We start from the raw sequence: 17,487 nt of genomic DNA, 5'->3' as shown, positions 1-17,487 counted from the left end.
GAATACTTTTTCAAGGCACTGTACATTTCTCTATACAACTTCCTTATTTTTCTTTCTTCTTTCCTTCTTTCTTGACTCTGTCATACTTTCTCCATCAATGGAAATGGGTTAACAGCATGGCACTTTGGCCCACCAATCACTACACCTATAAAAGACTTTCCATGATTACTATACTGTACCCGGGGTATTGAATTCAAATTCGATCTGGTCAGTTCTTTCCAGCAGGTCCCAATCAGATCAAATGATTGACTCCTGTTGAGTGGGGAGGGACACACACTCATCAAAATTTAGCCAGTTCCCGCTGAACCGGCCAAATTTTGATTTGTGTATGGCCAGCTTAAAGTAGAGCTATAGGTTTATTTTTGTCATCTTTGTCCCATTAGGGAGATTCCCCTTCACTTACTGTCCCATAGCCAAACAGGAAGTGAAAAGAAATCCCTGAAAATTAAGGGAATCTCTTGGGGACCCCCAGATCTCCTGAACTAGGGTCACCATTGGAAGGTTCCCAGAGCTCTGAGAGCTGATTGGAGGGAAGGGACACACCCCCTTCACAAAGTACACAGGAACAGAGCTGAGGCTGTCAATCAGCTGGAACTCCCTCCCCTGTCACCATTTTTCTCTTGGTGTCAGGAAAACTTGTCGGAAGTGATTCATGCTGATTGCAGAAGAATGAAGCAGCAGGCAGAAATTACACTTAGTGCTTTGGATTGAGACAAGTACACACTACTGAGGGTTATGCTTTGTTCATATTTCATGTCTGAGGTTTACAACCACTTTAAGCATGCAACCAATGTCAAAAATGAAATGACAGCTATAAAACCCATACTTACTAATATTTCTCTTGTATCGGGGATTCCCGGTACTCAGTATGTATGAGAAGCAGAGGCGGACATCCATGCTGTATAGAGGAGAGGATTAATATATGAAGTAAAATACAATTAACATTTGTAGGCATGAAAAATTACATAGAGAAACAGTGGTCAGATGGCATGGTGAATGTAACAGTTTTGTGGAATATCATTAATGTTTTATTTTTTTTTTATGTTTGAAGCAGTGTAAAGCTAGCCATGCAGTGTAAAGCTGGGCTCAATGAGAGAAATCCATAGATTCTTCCTTCCATGCCAATCAGCGTGGATGGACAAATCTCCTGCTCATGGCTATTGTATTCTTACAACTGTCACTCATGGCTGCCCGAATACCTAAAGAGTGACTGCAGTTAATAATGAATGTAGACCAACGGTTGTCAGCCTACAAGATATAGGGGGCCTGATGTCACCTAGGGCCGCACATAATATTCAGTATATGAAATACTACAGAAGAGAGACTTCAGAGTAGAGCAGAGGAAATGGTCAGAGATTGCACAAATGCTAAAAGTATGGTTGGAGAAATGCTGTAGGACATGGGTTCTCAACCGTGGACCTCCAGCTGTTGCAAAACTACAAGTCCCATCATGCCCCTGCCTTTGGGAGTCATGCATGCCATGCATGTAACTGTCAGCCGTGCAGTGCCTCATGGGACTTGTGGTTCTACAACAGCTGAAGGACCAGCTGTAGGAGATACTCCAAGACTGGCAATATGTTACAGCAATGTTTCTCAACTCCAGTCCTCAAGACACCCCAACAGGTCATGTTTTCAGGCTCCCCATTATTTTGCACAGGTGATTTTATCAGTTTCACTGTCTTAGTAATTACCATAGCCGTTTCATCTGAGGGAAATCCTGAAAACATGACCTGTTGGGGCGCCTTGAGGACTGGAGTTGAGAAACACTGTGTTACGGTACCAGGACAAGGTCATTTGGAGCCCAGGGCGAACATGCGTATAAGCATATGAGCATAAATCCCCCCTCCTCCCTAGACAAATCCTCCCCCTGCTGAAATCCCCCATCTCAGCAGAAATCTTTGCCCCTCCCCTCATCCCCCCTCCCAGCTCAAATCCTCTCTCTCCACAACCCCCCCACCCCCCAAAAAAAAATCACTCCTCCTAGCACGAATCCTCTGCCCCTCAAATTTCCCCTCCCAGCACACATCTTCTCCCCTCGTTCCAAATCCCCCTATCCACCCTCCTAGCAAAAATCCCCCACCCCAGATTTCCCTTCCTAGCACAAATCCCCCTCCCCAGATTTCCACTCCTAGCACTAATCCTCCTTCCCAGATTTCCACTCCTAGCACTAACTCCCCTCCCCAAATTTCCACTCCTAGCACTAATCCCCCTTCCCAGATTTCCACTCCTAGCACTAATTCCCCTCCCCAAATTTCCACTCCTAGCACTAATCCCCCTTCTCAGATTTCCCCTCCTAGCACAAATTCCCCTCCCCAGATTTCCCCTCCTAGCACAAATCCCCCTCCCCAGATTTCCTCTCCTAGCACAAATCCCCCCAATCATCCCTACTAGCACAAATCACCCCCAGAATACTCCATACCCCCTGCCATCTCCTAAATTCCCCCTCCCAACACAACCCCCCCCCCATCTCCTCGCACCACCCCCCCAACCTCTCATGATACCACAGTGCCCAGAGCAGCTGACCCTTCTGCCCACCCCTTGTCCCTGAGCACCAATCCTAAACACCAAGGATTGCAGGGTGGGCACTAGGGATATGGACAATATGGACTCTTACCAGGAAGTTGAGGAACATTTATTGGGATCTACAAGAGTTGGTGTCACAGAAAATTCCCTAGAGATATTGATAACAGGACGAGATCTGTAAGAAAAATACACTGAATTAAATTAGTATATTTCTAAAATAAGACAAGTAATGTCTATCTAAAATGCATCTAAACCCAAAAGCAAAAATATCATGTATTGCAGCTTACCAGTTCTTAAATATGTTATAGGCATTTGTCTTTTTGTAGGATTTTTTTCACGTTTTTTTTCATCCTGTAATTGTGCAAACAACACACTTCCTGTCCCCAGGTTCCTAGGTTCACTTCCCCACTTTATCTATGGAAGAAGCCATGGTTGCCGCCCGGTTGCCGACTTCAAACATGTCTGCTATTGTTCCTCTCCATTTTTGGGGGATGGGGAGATATTTAAGCACAGCATCTACCTTAATATGTATATAAGGTGTAGTCATATTTGCTCATTACATATGCTGGATCTGCTTCATGCTTTGTAGTAACAAACAGTGGTTGTTCTTTATTGCTTCTTCTCAGATTTCAGCTCTATAAGTTCACTAATTTACAAATTGCTATATTTAACACATAAAATAGGGAAGATCAAGCTGGCAAAATTTAAAGTGAATAAAGTGATACTAAAGTCTTGTTTTTTTTTTTTTTTTTTAATAGCATATATGTTATACTTGCCTGCTCTGTGCAGTGGTTTTGCACAGAGCAGCCCGGATCCCCCTCTTCTTGGGTCCCACGCTGGCGCTCCTGGCTCCTCCTTCCTGCCGGAACCAAAGCAGGCATGCTCCCAACCCGCCGCTCTGTGTGTCAATTCACACATGGAGCCGCGGCTCAGCCTCCTCCCTCCGTGTCCTGATTGGCTCACTGGCTATGATTGACAGCGGCAGGAGCCAACGGCCCCCACTGCTACCAAAAGCCAATCAGGAGTGCGAGTCCCTGGAGAGGCAAGGCTCTCATGGACATCGCTGGATCCAGATGGGGCTCAGGTAAGTATTATGGGGGGGCTGGGGGTTGCTGCACCCAGAATATTTTTTACCTAAAAAAAACCTTGTGCCCTTACAACCACTTCAATTCATAGTAATTACACAATAGTACATTTTTAGCAGAGACCAATGTATACATTGGCATAGCTGCCATGAATTACTGTCTCCCCCAGCCATGTGTGTGTAGTGCTCGCCCATTAATGGGCCCTCTGATTTGGTCCCAAGGTTCTTTTCCCAATAGGTACTCTAGCAGCCAGACACACAGTCTCAGTCACTCCTCTGGCTCAATGATCAGTCTAGGGGCATTCCTTTTCTTGCTTTATTGAAAAAAACTTGAACTTGGATGGGTGCAGACTAGCCATGGGATACTCCAGCAGCATTAACTTGAGGACACCCAACTTCCTCTTAGTGATTCTGAGCACAGTCCTTGCAGCAGCAAATGATGGGCTGAGCTACACAGGGATTCCATGAACAATGTCCACCTTAAATACAGGCTGACTCTGATGCAAGAGGGACAACAGCAGCACACAGTCACTGGGATCTCACACACCGATCTGTACTCTCTAACTTGGATAGTTGGATGCCTCCCTCCAATATCTTCCAGACACCTCTCCCGTGAACTCTTCACACCAGATCCCAAAAGAAGTCCCTTAGTCACAGCTCAGCAGAATAGGCCCCTCAGCTAGAGTAGCTGGGGCTTCAGGGAGCAGGAGAAAAGCACAGCTCAAAGGACAGCAGCTCTTCAGGCTGGTATTTCATGGACAAGAACCCAACTGTTCCAGGCTCCACTATTTAAGCTCCCTCCCAGTCATCATCTGGCCACCTTCCCCCAGAGATTGACTGGGGTTGCATAAATATTCAGCTACTGATTTGACTCTCCCAACCCACTACTTTCCAGAACCCTCAAGGAGGGAGGATGAAGCAGTCAATCCTGCAACCGGTGAGACACAGAACAGCCCAAACTAATTGCAAGCAGCTTAACTGATTACAGGGGAGCTTAAGACTAAACTTACCTAACCTAGAATCTAGGAGGGTGCTACATGTGGATGGATGGGGCTTGCTTCCCTGGCAGGTACCTGGTGGCCCCACTCATTATTCCTGTATTCAGTGTATTGCAGATGAGCCCCACTAGTAGTCTCCCCCCTCATGAACATGTGTGGAGAAAGGGTCAAGGTTAACGTTGTAGTGCTAAGAGTCAAGTTAGATAACCTAGATCAATTAGCTTTACCCAAACTCAACCAGCTGGCCATCGAAATATACCATCTTATTACCTCAGCAGAGCAACTTGGTCCGCCAAACTTCCCACAAGCAGGTCTGGGTAAGAGTTTTCATCAACATCGAGACCACCACTGATTGAGTATCCAAATGTTGGTATCCCACCAATCTGAGATCCTTCAATAATCTACAGGTGGCGAAAATAAAAATAAGGAATGATGTGCATCTTATAGAACATGGTGGTAGTTCAGTGGTAAGAAAAATAATAATAATAAAAAAAAAGAGGTGACCATACACAGGTAAATCATCATTCAACTGTTCTATTCTGAAAAACAGTCATTGTATGGGATAGTCAAAGCTTTCAAAGTCAAGAGCTAAACTCAGATATCCAGAAGATACGACCAGGAAGTCTCCATCTGTACGTTGTTCAGCTCTTATATGATGACTTCTATATAGGCATTTACCACCCACATGTTTACTACCATTGAAAGACAAATTATTTGCAGACTCTACCACCTGCAGCTAAAGCAGAGGAAGGGTCGCGTCTGACTGTGTATGGTCATCTTCAGAGGTGAACAGAGAGGAACGAAGAGGAGGTACCTGACTTGGTTTGGACTGCAGCCCACTGGACTTGCTGTGGTAGATGTACACTTTTCCCATTTCTTCAAAAGGAGCACCCACCGCCAGATCTGCCATAAAACAATGGATAGTTAAATTCCCCTTTTGGATAATGTCCCCTTTATATCATTTTTGAGGTTGACCAACACCAAACATACTGTATGTCATAAAGCTATATAGAAAGGTTTGGACAATCCAACCTGAAATACATGCTATTAACGTTACTTCCCTTCTATATTGTGGACTTGGTGTTGCTAATTCTACCCCTTCCTGTACAATCTCTGTATTTCTTCCTGGTGACCATTGTCATCAAGTCAGAAAGTAAGGAAAAACTCAAATTTTAGAGTTGTCACAAGAGCAAGATGAGAAGGAGATTCTTCCAATGGGGACTCCTGTTCCTGCGACAACTCACTAAGATGGGAAATACGTTTGTAGGTGGGGTGCAGCTTGGTGTGGTGGCAATAACACACACAGTCCAAGTTCGGTGAAAGAAAGAATGCATCGACAGTTCACAATAAACTGGGTGGGAAGGCAACCCAACTGGGAACACTCACAGGTCCAACAGCAAGTGGAGAGCAAGTTTCAGCTGAACTGACAGTGCCTGGTAGGAGGGGCAGTCTCAGGCCCAAGCAGGAAGATGTCCAAAGAAGTTGTGAGCTCTACTCTTTCCCTGCTCATGAGGAACCTTTCCCTACCATGCGGGGAACCTGTCCCTACTCTACCCACTCCCAAACCTGTAAGCCAGGGCCTTAAATAGCCTGACCCAAGATGGCTGCCAGAGTCACATGGGGTGGCAGCATCCAATTGGATAGCTTCCCCAGTGACCCAGGAAACCATAGAGGAACCATGTTCCTCTAGACTTCCCCTTCAACTGCAGTGTCGCTTCAGAAAAGCACCACCTGCAGTGGAGAAAGTAGGCTGCACCTGCCTACACGTTCTTGGTAGCATTTTCCTCTCATTTCCCGTTGAGTCTCTAGGACAGGAAATGACTAGGAAATCTCCCAATGGGACACAGAAATTAAAAAAGTAACTTGATAGGGTGTCTAACCCTTCCCTATTCTATCCCCCCAAAAAAGAAAAAACTTTGCCTTTACATACACTTTAATGGAAACCTGTTGGCTATCATTTTGCAATTTAAAGTTAAACACCAGCCAAAGAGCTGGATAAACAGTTGAAATACGGGGGCTGTTTTAACTACCAAAAGATTTATAATTCTCTTCAGCCACCTTTGTAATCTGGGCTCCCCTGATTATCTGTCACAACCAGATCCTTCACCTCCACTGCATCAACTGCACATCCTGAACAAAAACACGCTCCCCCAGCCACCTGAAGGAGTAAAGAAGAAGCTGCATACTGCTAAAGTTGGCCATAAATGGATCGAAATTCGTCCGGTTCGGCCAGTGATATCAGTACAAAAGGTACTTACATATAATTAAATAACAACAGCACTGTAGAATAGAAGTCAGTCCCGGGATAATGAAAACCGCTTCTGGACTCTCAATGTGTGGTGTAGTCACAAGCGTCAGCTCCACCCTATGTGCTTCGTCACAAATGACGTCTCCCAAAACAGTGCTGTTGTTTTTTAATTATTTGTGGGGTCCTTTTTGTGTTTTAATCAAATATTATCGAACGGTTTTAGGTTATGTTTTCCTATCTTCCCATGAGCATATTCGAGAGTCGGAGAGGACCAGCATACCAGAGGGGAGTGATATTGTATTCAAAGGCATAAACTTATTGGATCGGATTTGCAGCAAGCCATATTTGACCGGTATAGAGGGTCACATTTTTGATGTGACATGTAGTGGAGGAAGACACAGGTCATCCACTCAGCTTATTCACTGCTAGCTCCTGTGCATGCAGCATCCCCAGCTGTCTCTAGTGCTGACCTTTCTGCTCCCACTCCAGTCTCCTTTTCAGGTCACCATCATTGTATCCCACTATGATTCAATGCAGTGAGGACTTATCCCATATCAGATATCTGGTTGGAGGTTTCAATTAGAAAAGCAGAGCCTCAAAGCAAACAGCATCTGCGGTGCTGTCTCGTGCAAATATGTGAAGTTGATTGCTACAACATGCTTCTCATCTAGCTAACTCCATAGGAAGCCATTTGCTCCATCTGTTTGGTGATCCTCTGATATTCCTAGGGATTAATCACTAGTGATTTTAGTGATAGGATAGAGCTACTAAAAATTTCCTGTATAGCTCTAGCCCAGCCGTTCCCAAACAGGGTTCTGTGGAATCCTGGGGTTCCTCCAGAGGTTGCTAAGGGTTCCTTGAGCTGTGGCTGATGAACCACCTTTTTGTTGGTGCCTACAGAGTTCAAAGGTCAGCACTACTTGGCAAAGCCACCAGCATGACACCAAATATCTTTTTAGCTGTCTTTAAGGGTGGCATTTTGAGCACCACTTTAAGTGGGACATTCTTCCTATTGGCCACCAGTATAAGGGGCATTGTTCCTATTGACCCCTGATAAATTGGTTTTAGTAAGGGTTCCTCGAGACCCGAAAATTATTTTCTGGGTTCCTCTAGGGTTTAAAGGTTGAGAAAGGCTGCTCTAGCCTTGAAACTGAACTCCAGGATTAAACTATTTTTTAATTGTAATTGGTCCAGAGAAGTAATGTGTAAAGCTTTGATAACTACATCCAGATAGCGGCTAGGAAATGCTAAAAATGTTTGTTTTATTTTGCTAGATACTAGCGTTGGCCATAAGTTTCAGCCACTCAGACTTGTAGTAACAATATCGGGTCACTCATTCTCCAGCCCGTCCACTCACAAAACAGGGTGTTCTGTGAATTGATAAGTGGAGATCCCATAGTTCACTTGCCCCTCCTCTTCTCATATCCATTCACAGAAATCCTTGTATTTAGTGAAAAGATTACAAGACGTTTTGTGAATGGAAAAGGTGAAGAGCAAGTAACCCACTATCATCACTGTACTAGAGCTGGAACTGTAAGTCAGAGAGGATAAAATTCACTCTATTATCCGTCAGCAAAAAAAAAAAAAAAAACATTCTTAGCATCCCCAGCTGCCATATAACTATGCTCTATGAGCAGCATTACATGAATGGATGGATTTAAGTTTGGTATACATTAGAATTGTGTTCAGTATTTTTTATTTCAATTTTCTAATCGTTAGTTTAATCCAATCTTCATCTGATCGATAATATAATATTCCAACTGCTGTCTATTATGGGAGTCCTGTGTGTCCCTTCTATAACCCTATGATTCCATAGAGCGCTATATTTTAAGTGTCTCTTTACCAGTGAATCCATCCTGGTTGATGTCTCCAATGTTTGCCACGGCGAAACCAAAGCCAGAAGCCCCTGGGCCATACAACACCAAAGAGGGCTTGTCGGTGAAACTGCCAACCTCATTGTTATAAATGTACACGGCTCCGCCCACATCCTCCTTCCGGTCAAAATAATATGGAGCTCCGACCACTATCTCTTGCCAGCTGTGAATAAAGAGGATATTATGAGCTATCATTATGAATGTGATCGTATATCAGAGCCAGCAGAAACAAAAAAAGGAAGCCACATATGAGGCTTCAGTGACAAAATTGGCTTTTGCAACACTTTATATCAATTATTTTATATATAGACACAGCATCTCTCTCTCTCTTTATACACTATATTGTCAAAAGTATTGGGACGTCTGCCTTTACATGCACATGAACTTTAATGGCATCCCAGTCTTAGTCTGTAGGGTTCAATAATGAGTTGGCCCACCCTTTGCAGCTATAACAGCTTCAACTCTTCTGGGAAGGCTGTCCACAAGGTTTAGGAGTGTGTCTATGGGAATGTTTGACCATTCTTCCAGAAGTGCATTTGTGAGGTCAGGGACTGATGTTGGACAAGAAGGCCTGGCTCGTAGTCTCTGCTTTAATTCATCTCAAAAGTGTTCTGTCGGGTTGAGGTCAGGACTCTGTGCAGGCCAGTCAAGTTCCTCCACCCCAAACTCGCTCATCCATGTCTTTATGGACCTTGCTTTGTGCACTGGTCCAAATCATTTGGTGGAGGGGGAATTATGGTGTGGGGTTGTTTTTCAGGAGTTGGGCTTGGCCCCTTAGTTCCAGTGAAGGGAACTCTTAAGTCTCAGCATACCAAGACATTTTGGACAATTTCATGCTCCCAACTTTGTGGGAATAGTTTGGGGATGGCCCCTTCCTGTTCTAACATGACTTCGTACCAGTGCACAAAGCAAGGTCCATAAAGACATGGATGAGCGAGTTTGGGGTGGAGGAACTTGACTGGCCTGACCTCAACCCCATAGAAGACCTTTGGGATGAATTGGAGTGGAGACTGCCAGCCAGGCCTTCTCATCCAACATCAGTACCTGACCTCACAAATGCGCTTCTGGAAGAATGGTCAAACATTCCCATAGACACACTCCTAAACCTTGTGGACGGCCTTCCCAGAAAAATTGAAGTTGTTATAGCTAAAAAAGGTGGGCCAACTCAATATTGAACCCTACGGACTAAGACCAAGATGCCATTAAAGTTCACGTGTGTGTAAAGGCAGGCGTCCCAATACTTTTAACAATATAGTGTATGTCCTGGAAAGGGTTCTAAATTGGAGAAGAAGCAGTATTAGACATCATAATGGATGTGCATTTCTCAAACACATGTCCATTATGAATATTAATGATCCCCAGTGGATAAAGGATCCAGTCCACAACCTCGTACTGCAGGAAAAGCTGGTTTTGCTGGTTTTCTTTAATGGGCTATTCATTATTATCTTGCTATTTTTGGCTGGAGTTCTGCTTTAACCCATTTACTGCCACAGGCCAATGCCATACATCGGTGGCTTTGGGGAGTTTTACATGCACTGCAGGCTCCGCGAGTGTATGTTAATCTGACAGGTCCGCAGTTAGATGGAAGCACTGTCAGATCACTTCTACGCAATTATTTTAGCAAATCTAAACTGCTAAATACCTTTTCTCATGAGAAGCATATAGCAGTCTTGTGACTTCTATCAGTGTCTGGTTAAAACTTGTGGGAGGAGTTTTCATTCTCCTCTGGCTGTCCTATGAGGCTGCATGACTCCTGACCCTCTGTCTGGACAGTGCTGATCACATGCCCCCCCCCCCCCCAAAAAAAAAAAAACTCTAGCAATACACACCAAACTGAGCATGTGCAGAGTGCCCCCAAGGCTCTGTTCTATCAGGAGATGGATTGGGGACAGTGGAAGAAGCGCAGGATCAGAGAAGACAGCCTTTTACACAATGCATAGGATTAACCCCTTAGGTTCCACAGTGAGTATAACAAGCATGCTTTACTGCATATACAGATTGATTATACTGTTGTGGGTTTAGTACCGTTTTTAATGCATGATGTAGAACGGCTTTACTGCCCTGTGTCCATTCTCTCCCCTCTTGCTCCGCTGTGCCCAGGGCAGCTTCCCCTCCTGCCCACCTCTTGCCCTGGTCCTAGTTATGTACATATAGAAACCACACACTTTCAGTACTTACCCATCATTGTTGAAGTCAGCCAGGGCAATGACACTGCCGAAGTAGGAGCCCACCTGATCCCCATTCAGGGTCTGTTTGATTTTTAGCGTTGGCGCCTGGATTTCAGAAATGTAGACGGCGCCTTTATGTTGCCAGCGAGGGGCCCCGGAGAGCACCGTGCCCTGATCCTGAGACAGGACTCCAGTGCCAAGCTTAACTGTGTATCCTGTAGGAGGAATCCAAAGAACAATTAAAGAGGGCATGAGGAATTTTTAATCTCAAAGCAGAACTTTGGGATAAGCAAATATCGTCTAAATACATTTGTCGTTTGTATTCTCCTTTAAATCTTGGTGAGCTTTGTGTATTTCTTCCAGATCTGTGCAGTAATCCAGTGTGGGACTTTACTTCCTGTAATAAAGACCACTCACTGCTGCTCTTTCTCCTTGTGCAGGGTGACTGGTCTTGTCTCCGCCCCCTCCTGTAGGTTTCTACAGGCAGCCTTTAGTGGGTGGAGCCTGCTGGGCCCCTCCCACAGCTTTGCTCTCCGCACGGTCTATGTACAGCACAGTGATGATGTCACTGCTACTTTTACAAGATAATATCTGGGATTTTAAAAGCATATAGTGCACACAAAATTGATTTATACCTTTTGTGGCTATAGAAGAATATATATAAATGAAATTATTTGTGCCTGGGGTTCAGCTTTTAATATTGCTTGGGGGACTTGGGCTGTCTTCCCCCTAAGGCTTGCATTTTGCGAATGTGCGTTTTTCATGTTACATAGCCCATTCATTTCAGTAGGCTGCCAATTGCGTGACAAATTTCGTCAAAGTAGCTCATGTATCTTTTGGAACGTTGAGCTTTGCGCGTTTGTAACCGAGCGTTGTGATGCGTTTGTTGGCCTTGAAAACGTACATCTGATTTCTGCATTTGGGGTGATATTAAGAACAAATGGCATAGCAAGCACAACACGCGTTTCATGAACGAACGCAAAACCTTTTTTGTGCGTGTTCACGAAACGCTCAGGTGTGAATGCGTCCATAGCTCTTAAAGGGCCATTTTTTTTTTTTTTTGTATTTTTTTTTAAATGACAACATTTTTTTTTTTTTTATTGCATTTTAGTGTAAATATGAGATCTGATGTCTTTTTGACCCCAGATCTCATATTTAAGAGGTCCTGTCATGCTTTTTTTCTATTACAAGGGATGTTTACATTTCTTGTAATAGGAATAAAAGTGACACTTTTTTTTTTAAAGAACAATGTAAAAATAAAAAATAAAAGGTAAAATAAATAAGAAAAAAAAAATGAGTAGCACCCGCATATGAAAACGGTGTTCAAACCACACATGTGAGGTATCACCGCGATCGGTAAAGCGAGAGCAATAATTCTAGCCCTAGACCTCCTCTGTAACTCAAAACATGCAACCTGTAGAATTTTTTTAAACGTCGCCTATGGAGATTTTTAACGGGAAACGTTTGTCGCCATTCCAGGAGTCGGCGCAATTTTGAAGTGTGACATGTTGGGTATCAATTTACTCGGTTTAACATTATCTTTCACAATATAAAAAAAAATTGTGTTAACTTTACTGTTGTCTTATTTTTTAATTCAAAAAAGTGTATTTTTTCCAAAAAAAGTGCGCTTGTAAGACCGCTGCGCAAATACAGTGTGACAGAAAGTATTACAACGACCGCCATTTTATTCTCTAGGGTGTTAGTAAAAAAAAAAAGTATAATGTTTGGGGGTTCTAAGTAATTTTCTAGCAAAAAAACCTGTTCTTAAAAAAAACAACAAATCTCAGAAAGCGGCTCGGTCCTTAAGTAGTTAAAAGTCAGCAGATACAGTATTTGTAGCTACTGATTTTTAATTTTTTGGAGTTCCTCTTTAAGTACCGTAAAAACCTGACCTGCCAGAAATCCAGGGATCTCCTAACTCCCTGTAGTGAGCTGACAATGCTGCCTCTGAAATCCAAAGCCGTGTTGCCTATTTCTCACCCTTCTGGACTACAGAACCCCTGCCCCTTTTACTCATCTAATGACATAAGGGGGTATGCTTTGTAGCCCAGATCTGTAGTGCAGCAAAGGCCGCGTTGTCAGCTCACTACAGGAAGTGCGGAGCTCACTAAATTTCTGGTGTGTATTTTTCGGTACTTGTAGCCACTTTATAGGGATAAAACATGGAGAAATGTGTCTGTATTGCAGAGATGTACAGAACTATTTTTTTTTCTACTTTTCCCGAGTTACCCTTTAAAACACGGCGATGACCTAGTTATGATTGAACCGTGTTTTCCCCTGATATCAAGAAGTCACCAGCTTCTAATAAAAGCCTCAGTAGTCAGCACATGGGACAGTCGTGCAATGGATAGATAAGCTGCAATTTCCATTCCTTGGTCATGTGACCACACACCGCCCATACACAATGTCTGCTATTGTCACTCTCCATTGTAACCCCATTTGTCTGTCTGATCTTCCTGTCTGGTTGGCTTCAACTCCATGTACTCCTAAGTTTATTCTGCGATTAGTAGCTGCTTTTTGTGGTTTCTATGCTCTATTTGCTCTCCAAAGTAGTCTTGTAATCTCCCATATAACGGGGATGTTTAAAGTGGACTGATCCTTGAAATTCACATTTTCCATGAAACAGCTGAGCACGTGTCACCATGACCGAATCACCGTATAATAGTATAGTTACTGTAGTATAGTATAATATAGTATAGTATAATATAATATAGTATAATGTCAGGAATTAAAAAACAAAAGCCTAGGTGACATAATGCCTGTGGGTTGCAGGAGCATAAGGTGTGTATCAGGTCATTAGAGACCGCATAGTCTATTGTTATCAGCTAAGCTTGTTAGTAGAAAGAAGAATTGCAAGCATTCATGTTTATCATAAGCATGGCAGTGACAGTTCTCTAGGTCCTCCAACCCATTTTGCCCAATTGGGGCTTAGTCATATGTCTCTACAACTCACTGGACGAAACGCGTTAGTTCCTGGTTCTAGGGCAGGGACAGCACATTACCTGGGAAGTTGGGAACCGGTGCTCTGGCCCAAATGCCTTTGGAATGTAGCAATAATCCTCTAATACACATGTCAAACACAAGGCCTCGCACCTCGCACACATCCTGCAGCTGCGGCAGCCCCCCCCCCCCCCCATCTCCGCACCCGCCATGTATTAGCCATAACCCCAGTAGTTATTTAATTTTTTTCGGCAGGCGGCTAGCTTTCTCATGAAAGCAGTCTTAGTGGATCGCTTTCAGAAGCAGCGAGAGGGGACATTCCCAACCCCCCCAAAGCCAGTGTTTTTTGGGCTTACCATTTTTACTGGCGCACCCAAGAAACGGTTCGATGGTGCGGCCGTCTGGTCACAGAGGCGACCACAGATCAGAAAATCTTTGATTACATCTGTGGCCATGGAGGACTGGAGCAATGTCACGACATCACTTCTGGCCTAGGGTTTTGTTTTTTTTTTAAAGAAAAAGATCAACTTTTTTTGTGGATTTTTTGCTTTTAAAGGTAAAGGAGAGAGTTGGGGTCCTTTTGACCCCAGATCTCTCCATAAAGAGGACCTTTCATCCTTATTTCTATTACAATGGATGTTTACGTTCCTTGTAATAGGAATAAAAGTGATAAAAAAAATTAAAGGGACAGTGTAAAAATAAAATAAATAATAAAAAAAAAAGAAAGCTCCGTGCTCATGCGCAAAAATGAACGCACAAATAAGTCACGCACGCATACGTAAACGTTGTTCGCACCACATGAGGTATCGTCGCAAACGTTAAAGCAAGAGCAATACTTTTAGCAGTAGACCTCCTCTGTAACTCTAAACAGATAACCTGTAAAAATTGTTAAAGCATCGCCTATGGAGATTTTTAAATATTGTAGTTTGTCGCCATTCCACAAGCATGTGCAATTTGAAAGTGTGACGTGTTAGGTATCTATTTACTAGGCGTAACATCATCTTTCACATTTTACAAAAAAATTGGGGTAAATATTGTGTGTTTTTTATTATATTATATATTCTTTTTTTATTTATTTCATTTAAATTTTTATTAGGATTTATTTTTATTGTGTTTGCAAAACCGCTGCGCAAATACCATGTGACATAAAACTTTGCAATGATCGCCATTTTATTCCCTAGGGTCTCTGCCAAAAAAATGTATAATGTTTGGGGTTTCTAAGTAATTTTCTAGCAAAAATTACTTATTTAAGCTTGTAAACAAAAAGTGCCAGAAAAAGCCTGGTCGGCAAGTGGTTACAAGTTTTTAAAGTCAGCAGCGTCACCTGGGCTTTCTGGTCATGTGATCACTGTCATTGGCTATGACAACGATCACATGATTGGGAGCGGGTCCCATCGGTTTCAGATCGTTAAGAGGGACTGGGAGCTGTCAGTGACAGCGCGATCACCGTGCTTCCACTTTAATCATGTCTTTAAGCCTGTGTTTTCTGGCCCTTGAAGAAAACACACCTAGAAGAAGAAAGGGAACGGCACGCACAAGGCAAACCGTTCTGTACACACTGACTCAAGAAGCTTGGCACAAAACAAGTCCTGACCGAGGATCTGACATTCCACACAGCTTAGCCTGATCCCTCCTAAGAAATGATAGCGACTGTAACCACAAGTGCAAGTGAAATGACTTCATAGGAGGATGCCGGGTGTGGGATGGATGACACACAGCTAGGTGAACGTGTCTGAGGACTTACACTGTAATAAAGGTGAAAAAAGGAAATTAACTGGATGCACGCAATGCACTACCATGCGTTGCAGCACTGCTTTGCATTGCATTGGAGTGACATTCAAATTGAATGGCACCGCAACCCATGTTATGTGCATTATGGCATGTTGCGGTAACCAAGTAGTGTAAACGGGCCCTCACAGTTTATTTTCTTTAGCAAGCAGCCACAGCCTTACCAGTATGCTACAGAGAAAGACTCTTCTGTGTGGAAGCAGTAGTCTCTCCGCAAGGATCCAACAAGCTGCCTGCTGAGTCAGCACCAGATCTCTCCAATCAGCATGAAGCATGAGCTTTGCACATTGCAGAACTATAGGCATGGCTCAGGGGGGGTGGTGGTAGGGGGGGGATGTGGGTGGGTGGAGGGGGGTGTTGGCCCTCTGCAGAGAGACCACTGCTTCCACACACTGAGAGCAAGCATCCGACTCTGCAACAGGATGACGAGGAACAGGCTTTCTTTTGTTTGGATTTGATGCAGCTGGAACATATTTTGCTAATGTAAACAAGTTCAATAGGGCTTACAAGAAGATCTATGATTATTATTTTAATACAACAGTTCTGTTCCCTATGGGGAAAAGTACATGTAGTAGTTGTCCCTTGATTCTCAATGCTGATGTCCGACCTGTTCCAAATCCCTTCTGTTGTGGCAAATCTGACAACAGCCCTGAAGGAGACGGCTGATTCATAGCTGTAGCCTGTCTCAGCTGTGAATTTCCACAGACAAGCAATGGCAAGAGGAATGCAGAAGGAGGAGGGATGTGTCAGCCACTGCATTCCTCTTGCCATTGCTTTTCTGTGGAATGTGTTCACAGCCAAGCTACAGCTATGAATCAGCCGTCTCCTTCAGAGCTGTTGTCAGATCGGCCACAACAGAAGAGATTTGGAACAGGTCAGGCCTTATAACTAGGGTTAGAAAGCACTTAGAATCATGGGACAAAGTACTACATGTACTTGTAATACTACTATGATGAAGCAGCCATTAGGACAAGCGCCCCCTAGCACTATAAGAGGAAGTGCTTTGCTTTTCCTGAGGACTACGCATTGTGTTCTCTCTCACCTGTCGTAGCCGCTAAGCTCATTCAAGTTGACAGAAGAGAGAGCATGGAAAAAGAAGGCAGTCCCTTCTATTACTCTAGGGCAGTGATGGTGAACCTTGGCACCCCAGATGTTTTGGAACTACATTTCCCATGATGCTCAACTACACTGCAGAGTGCATGAGCATCATGGACATAGGCGGGCGCACAGGGTGTGCCGGGTGTGCCCAGGCACACCCTAATCCTCCCATGCGCATTAGCGTTATCGTTCTGTGTAGCATCGGGAACATGAGAAAGATCTCCCTCTTACCGGCTCTGCCATAAGAAAAGTGTTTATCCTTTTCTCTTTCACCGTGCCAGCAGGGAGATCAATATGCCGGAGTCATATATATGTAGATACATACACATGCATGTGTGTTTGAGCTTAAGGGTACACACCCTAATGCATTAGGCTGTGCACTCCTATGATCATGGATAATGAAGTTCCAAAACATCTGGGGTGCCAAGGTCCGCCATCACTGCTCTAGGGGGTGCTCGCCCCAATGGCTGCACTGTCCTAGTTGTCAGAGGGGTAAGATCACTTCCATAATCTCTTTAATGGGTGATAGGGTCACCTCAATAATCCTTCTAATGTCTGATACTCTTTAATACTCCCATCATCAAGTTATAGGGTGACTTTTGTGTGCCTGAAAAATAAACTGTTCAAAATGCCTCATAGCAACCAATACAATTGCAGCTGTCATTTTTAATAAAGTAAATGGAGTAATCTGGTCATGCTAGGACTACGTGGAGAGATATTTCTGTAGCCATAAAGCATGAGCGTCCATATAATGGAGTAGGTGCAG

The 17,487-nt window shown here is 43.8% G+C and overlaps 1 protein-coding gene across 2 annotated transcripts in view; it reads right to left on the bottom strand.

Moving 5' to 3' along the window:
- ITGA3 (integrin subunit alpha 3) overlaps positions 1 to 17,487 on the bottom strand; it is a 123,740-nt gene that overhangs the window by 44,883 nt on the left and 61,370 nt on the right. For both annotated transcript variants that reach the window (XM_073607741.1, XM_073607742.1), the window contains exons 6-11: positions 10,906 to 11,110; positions 8,697 to 8,890; positions 5,420 to 5,508; positions 4,876 to 5,006; positions 2,615 to 2,698; positions 831 to 898 (exon numbers count right to left, since the gene is read on the bottom strand). In XM_073607741.1, coding sequence (XP_073463842.1) covers positions 831 to 898; positions 2,615 to 2,698; positions 4,876 to 5,006; positions 5,420 to 5,508; positions 8,697 to 8,890; positions 10,906 to 11,110 — 771 coding nt within the window. The remainder of the gene's footprint in view (positions 1 to 830; positions 899 to 2,614; positions 2,699 to 4,875; positions 5,007 to 5,419; positions 5,509 to 8,696; positions 8,891 to 10,905; positions 11,111 to 17,487) is intronic.

This window comes from Aquarana catesbeiana, linkage group LG12, assembly GCF_042186555.1.
Source record: "Aquarana catesbeiana isolate 2022-GZ linkage group LG12, ASM4218655v1, whole genome shotgun sequence".
NCBI lineage: Eukaryota > Metazoa > Chordata > Amphibia > Anura > Ranidae > Aquarana > Aquarana catesbeiana.
The sequence above is the reverse complement of the archived record's forward strand: the minus strand, read 5'-3'. Positions and strand labels throughout refer to the sequence as shown.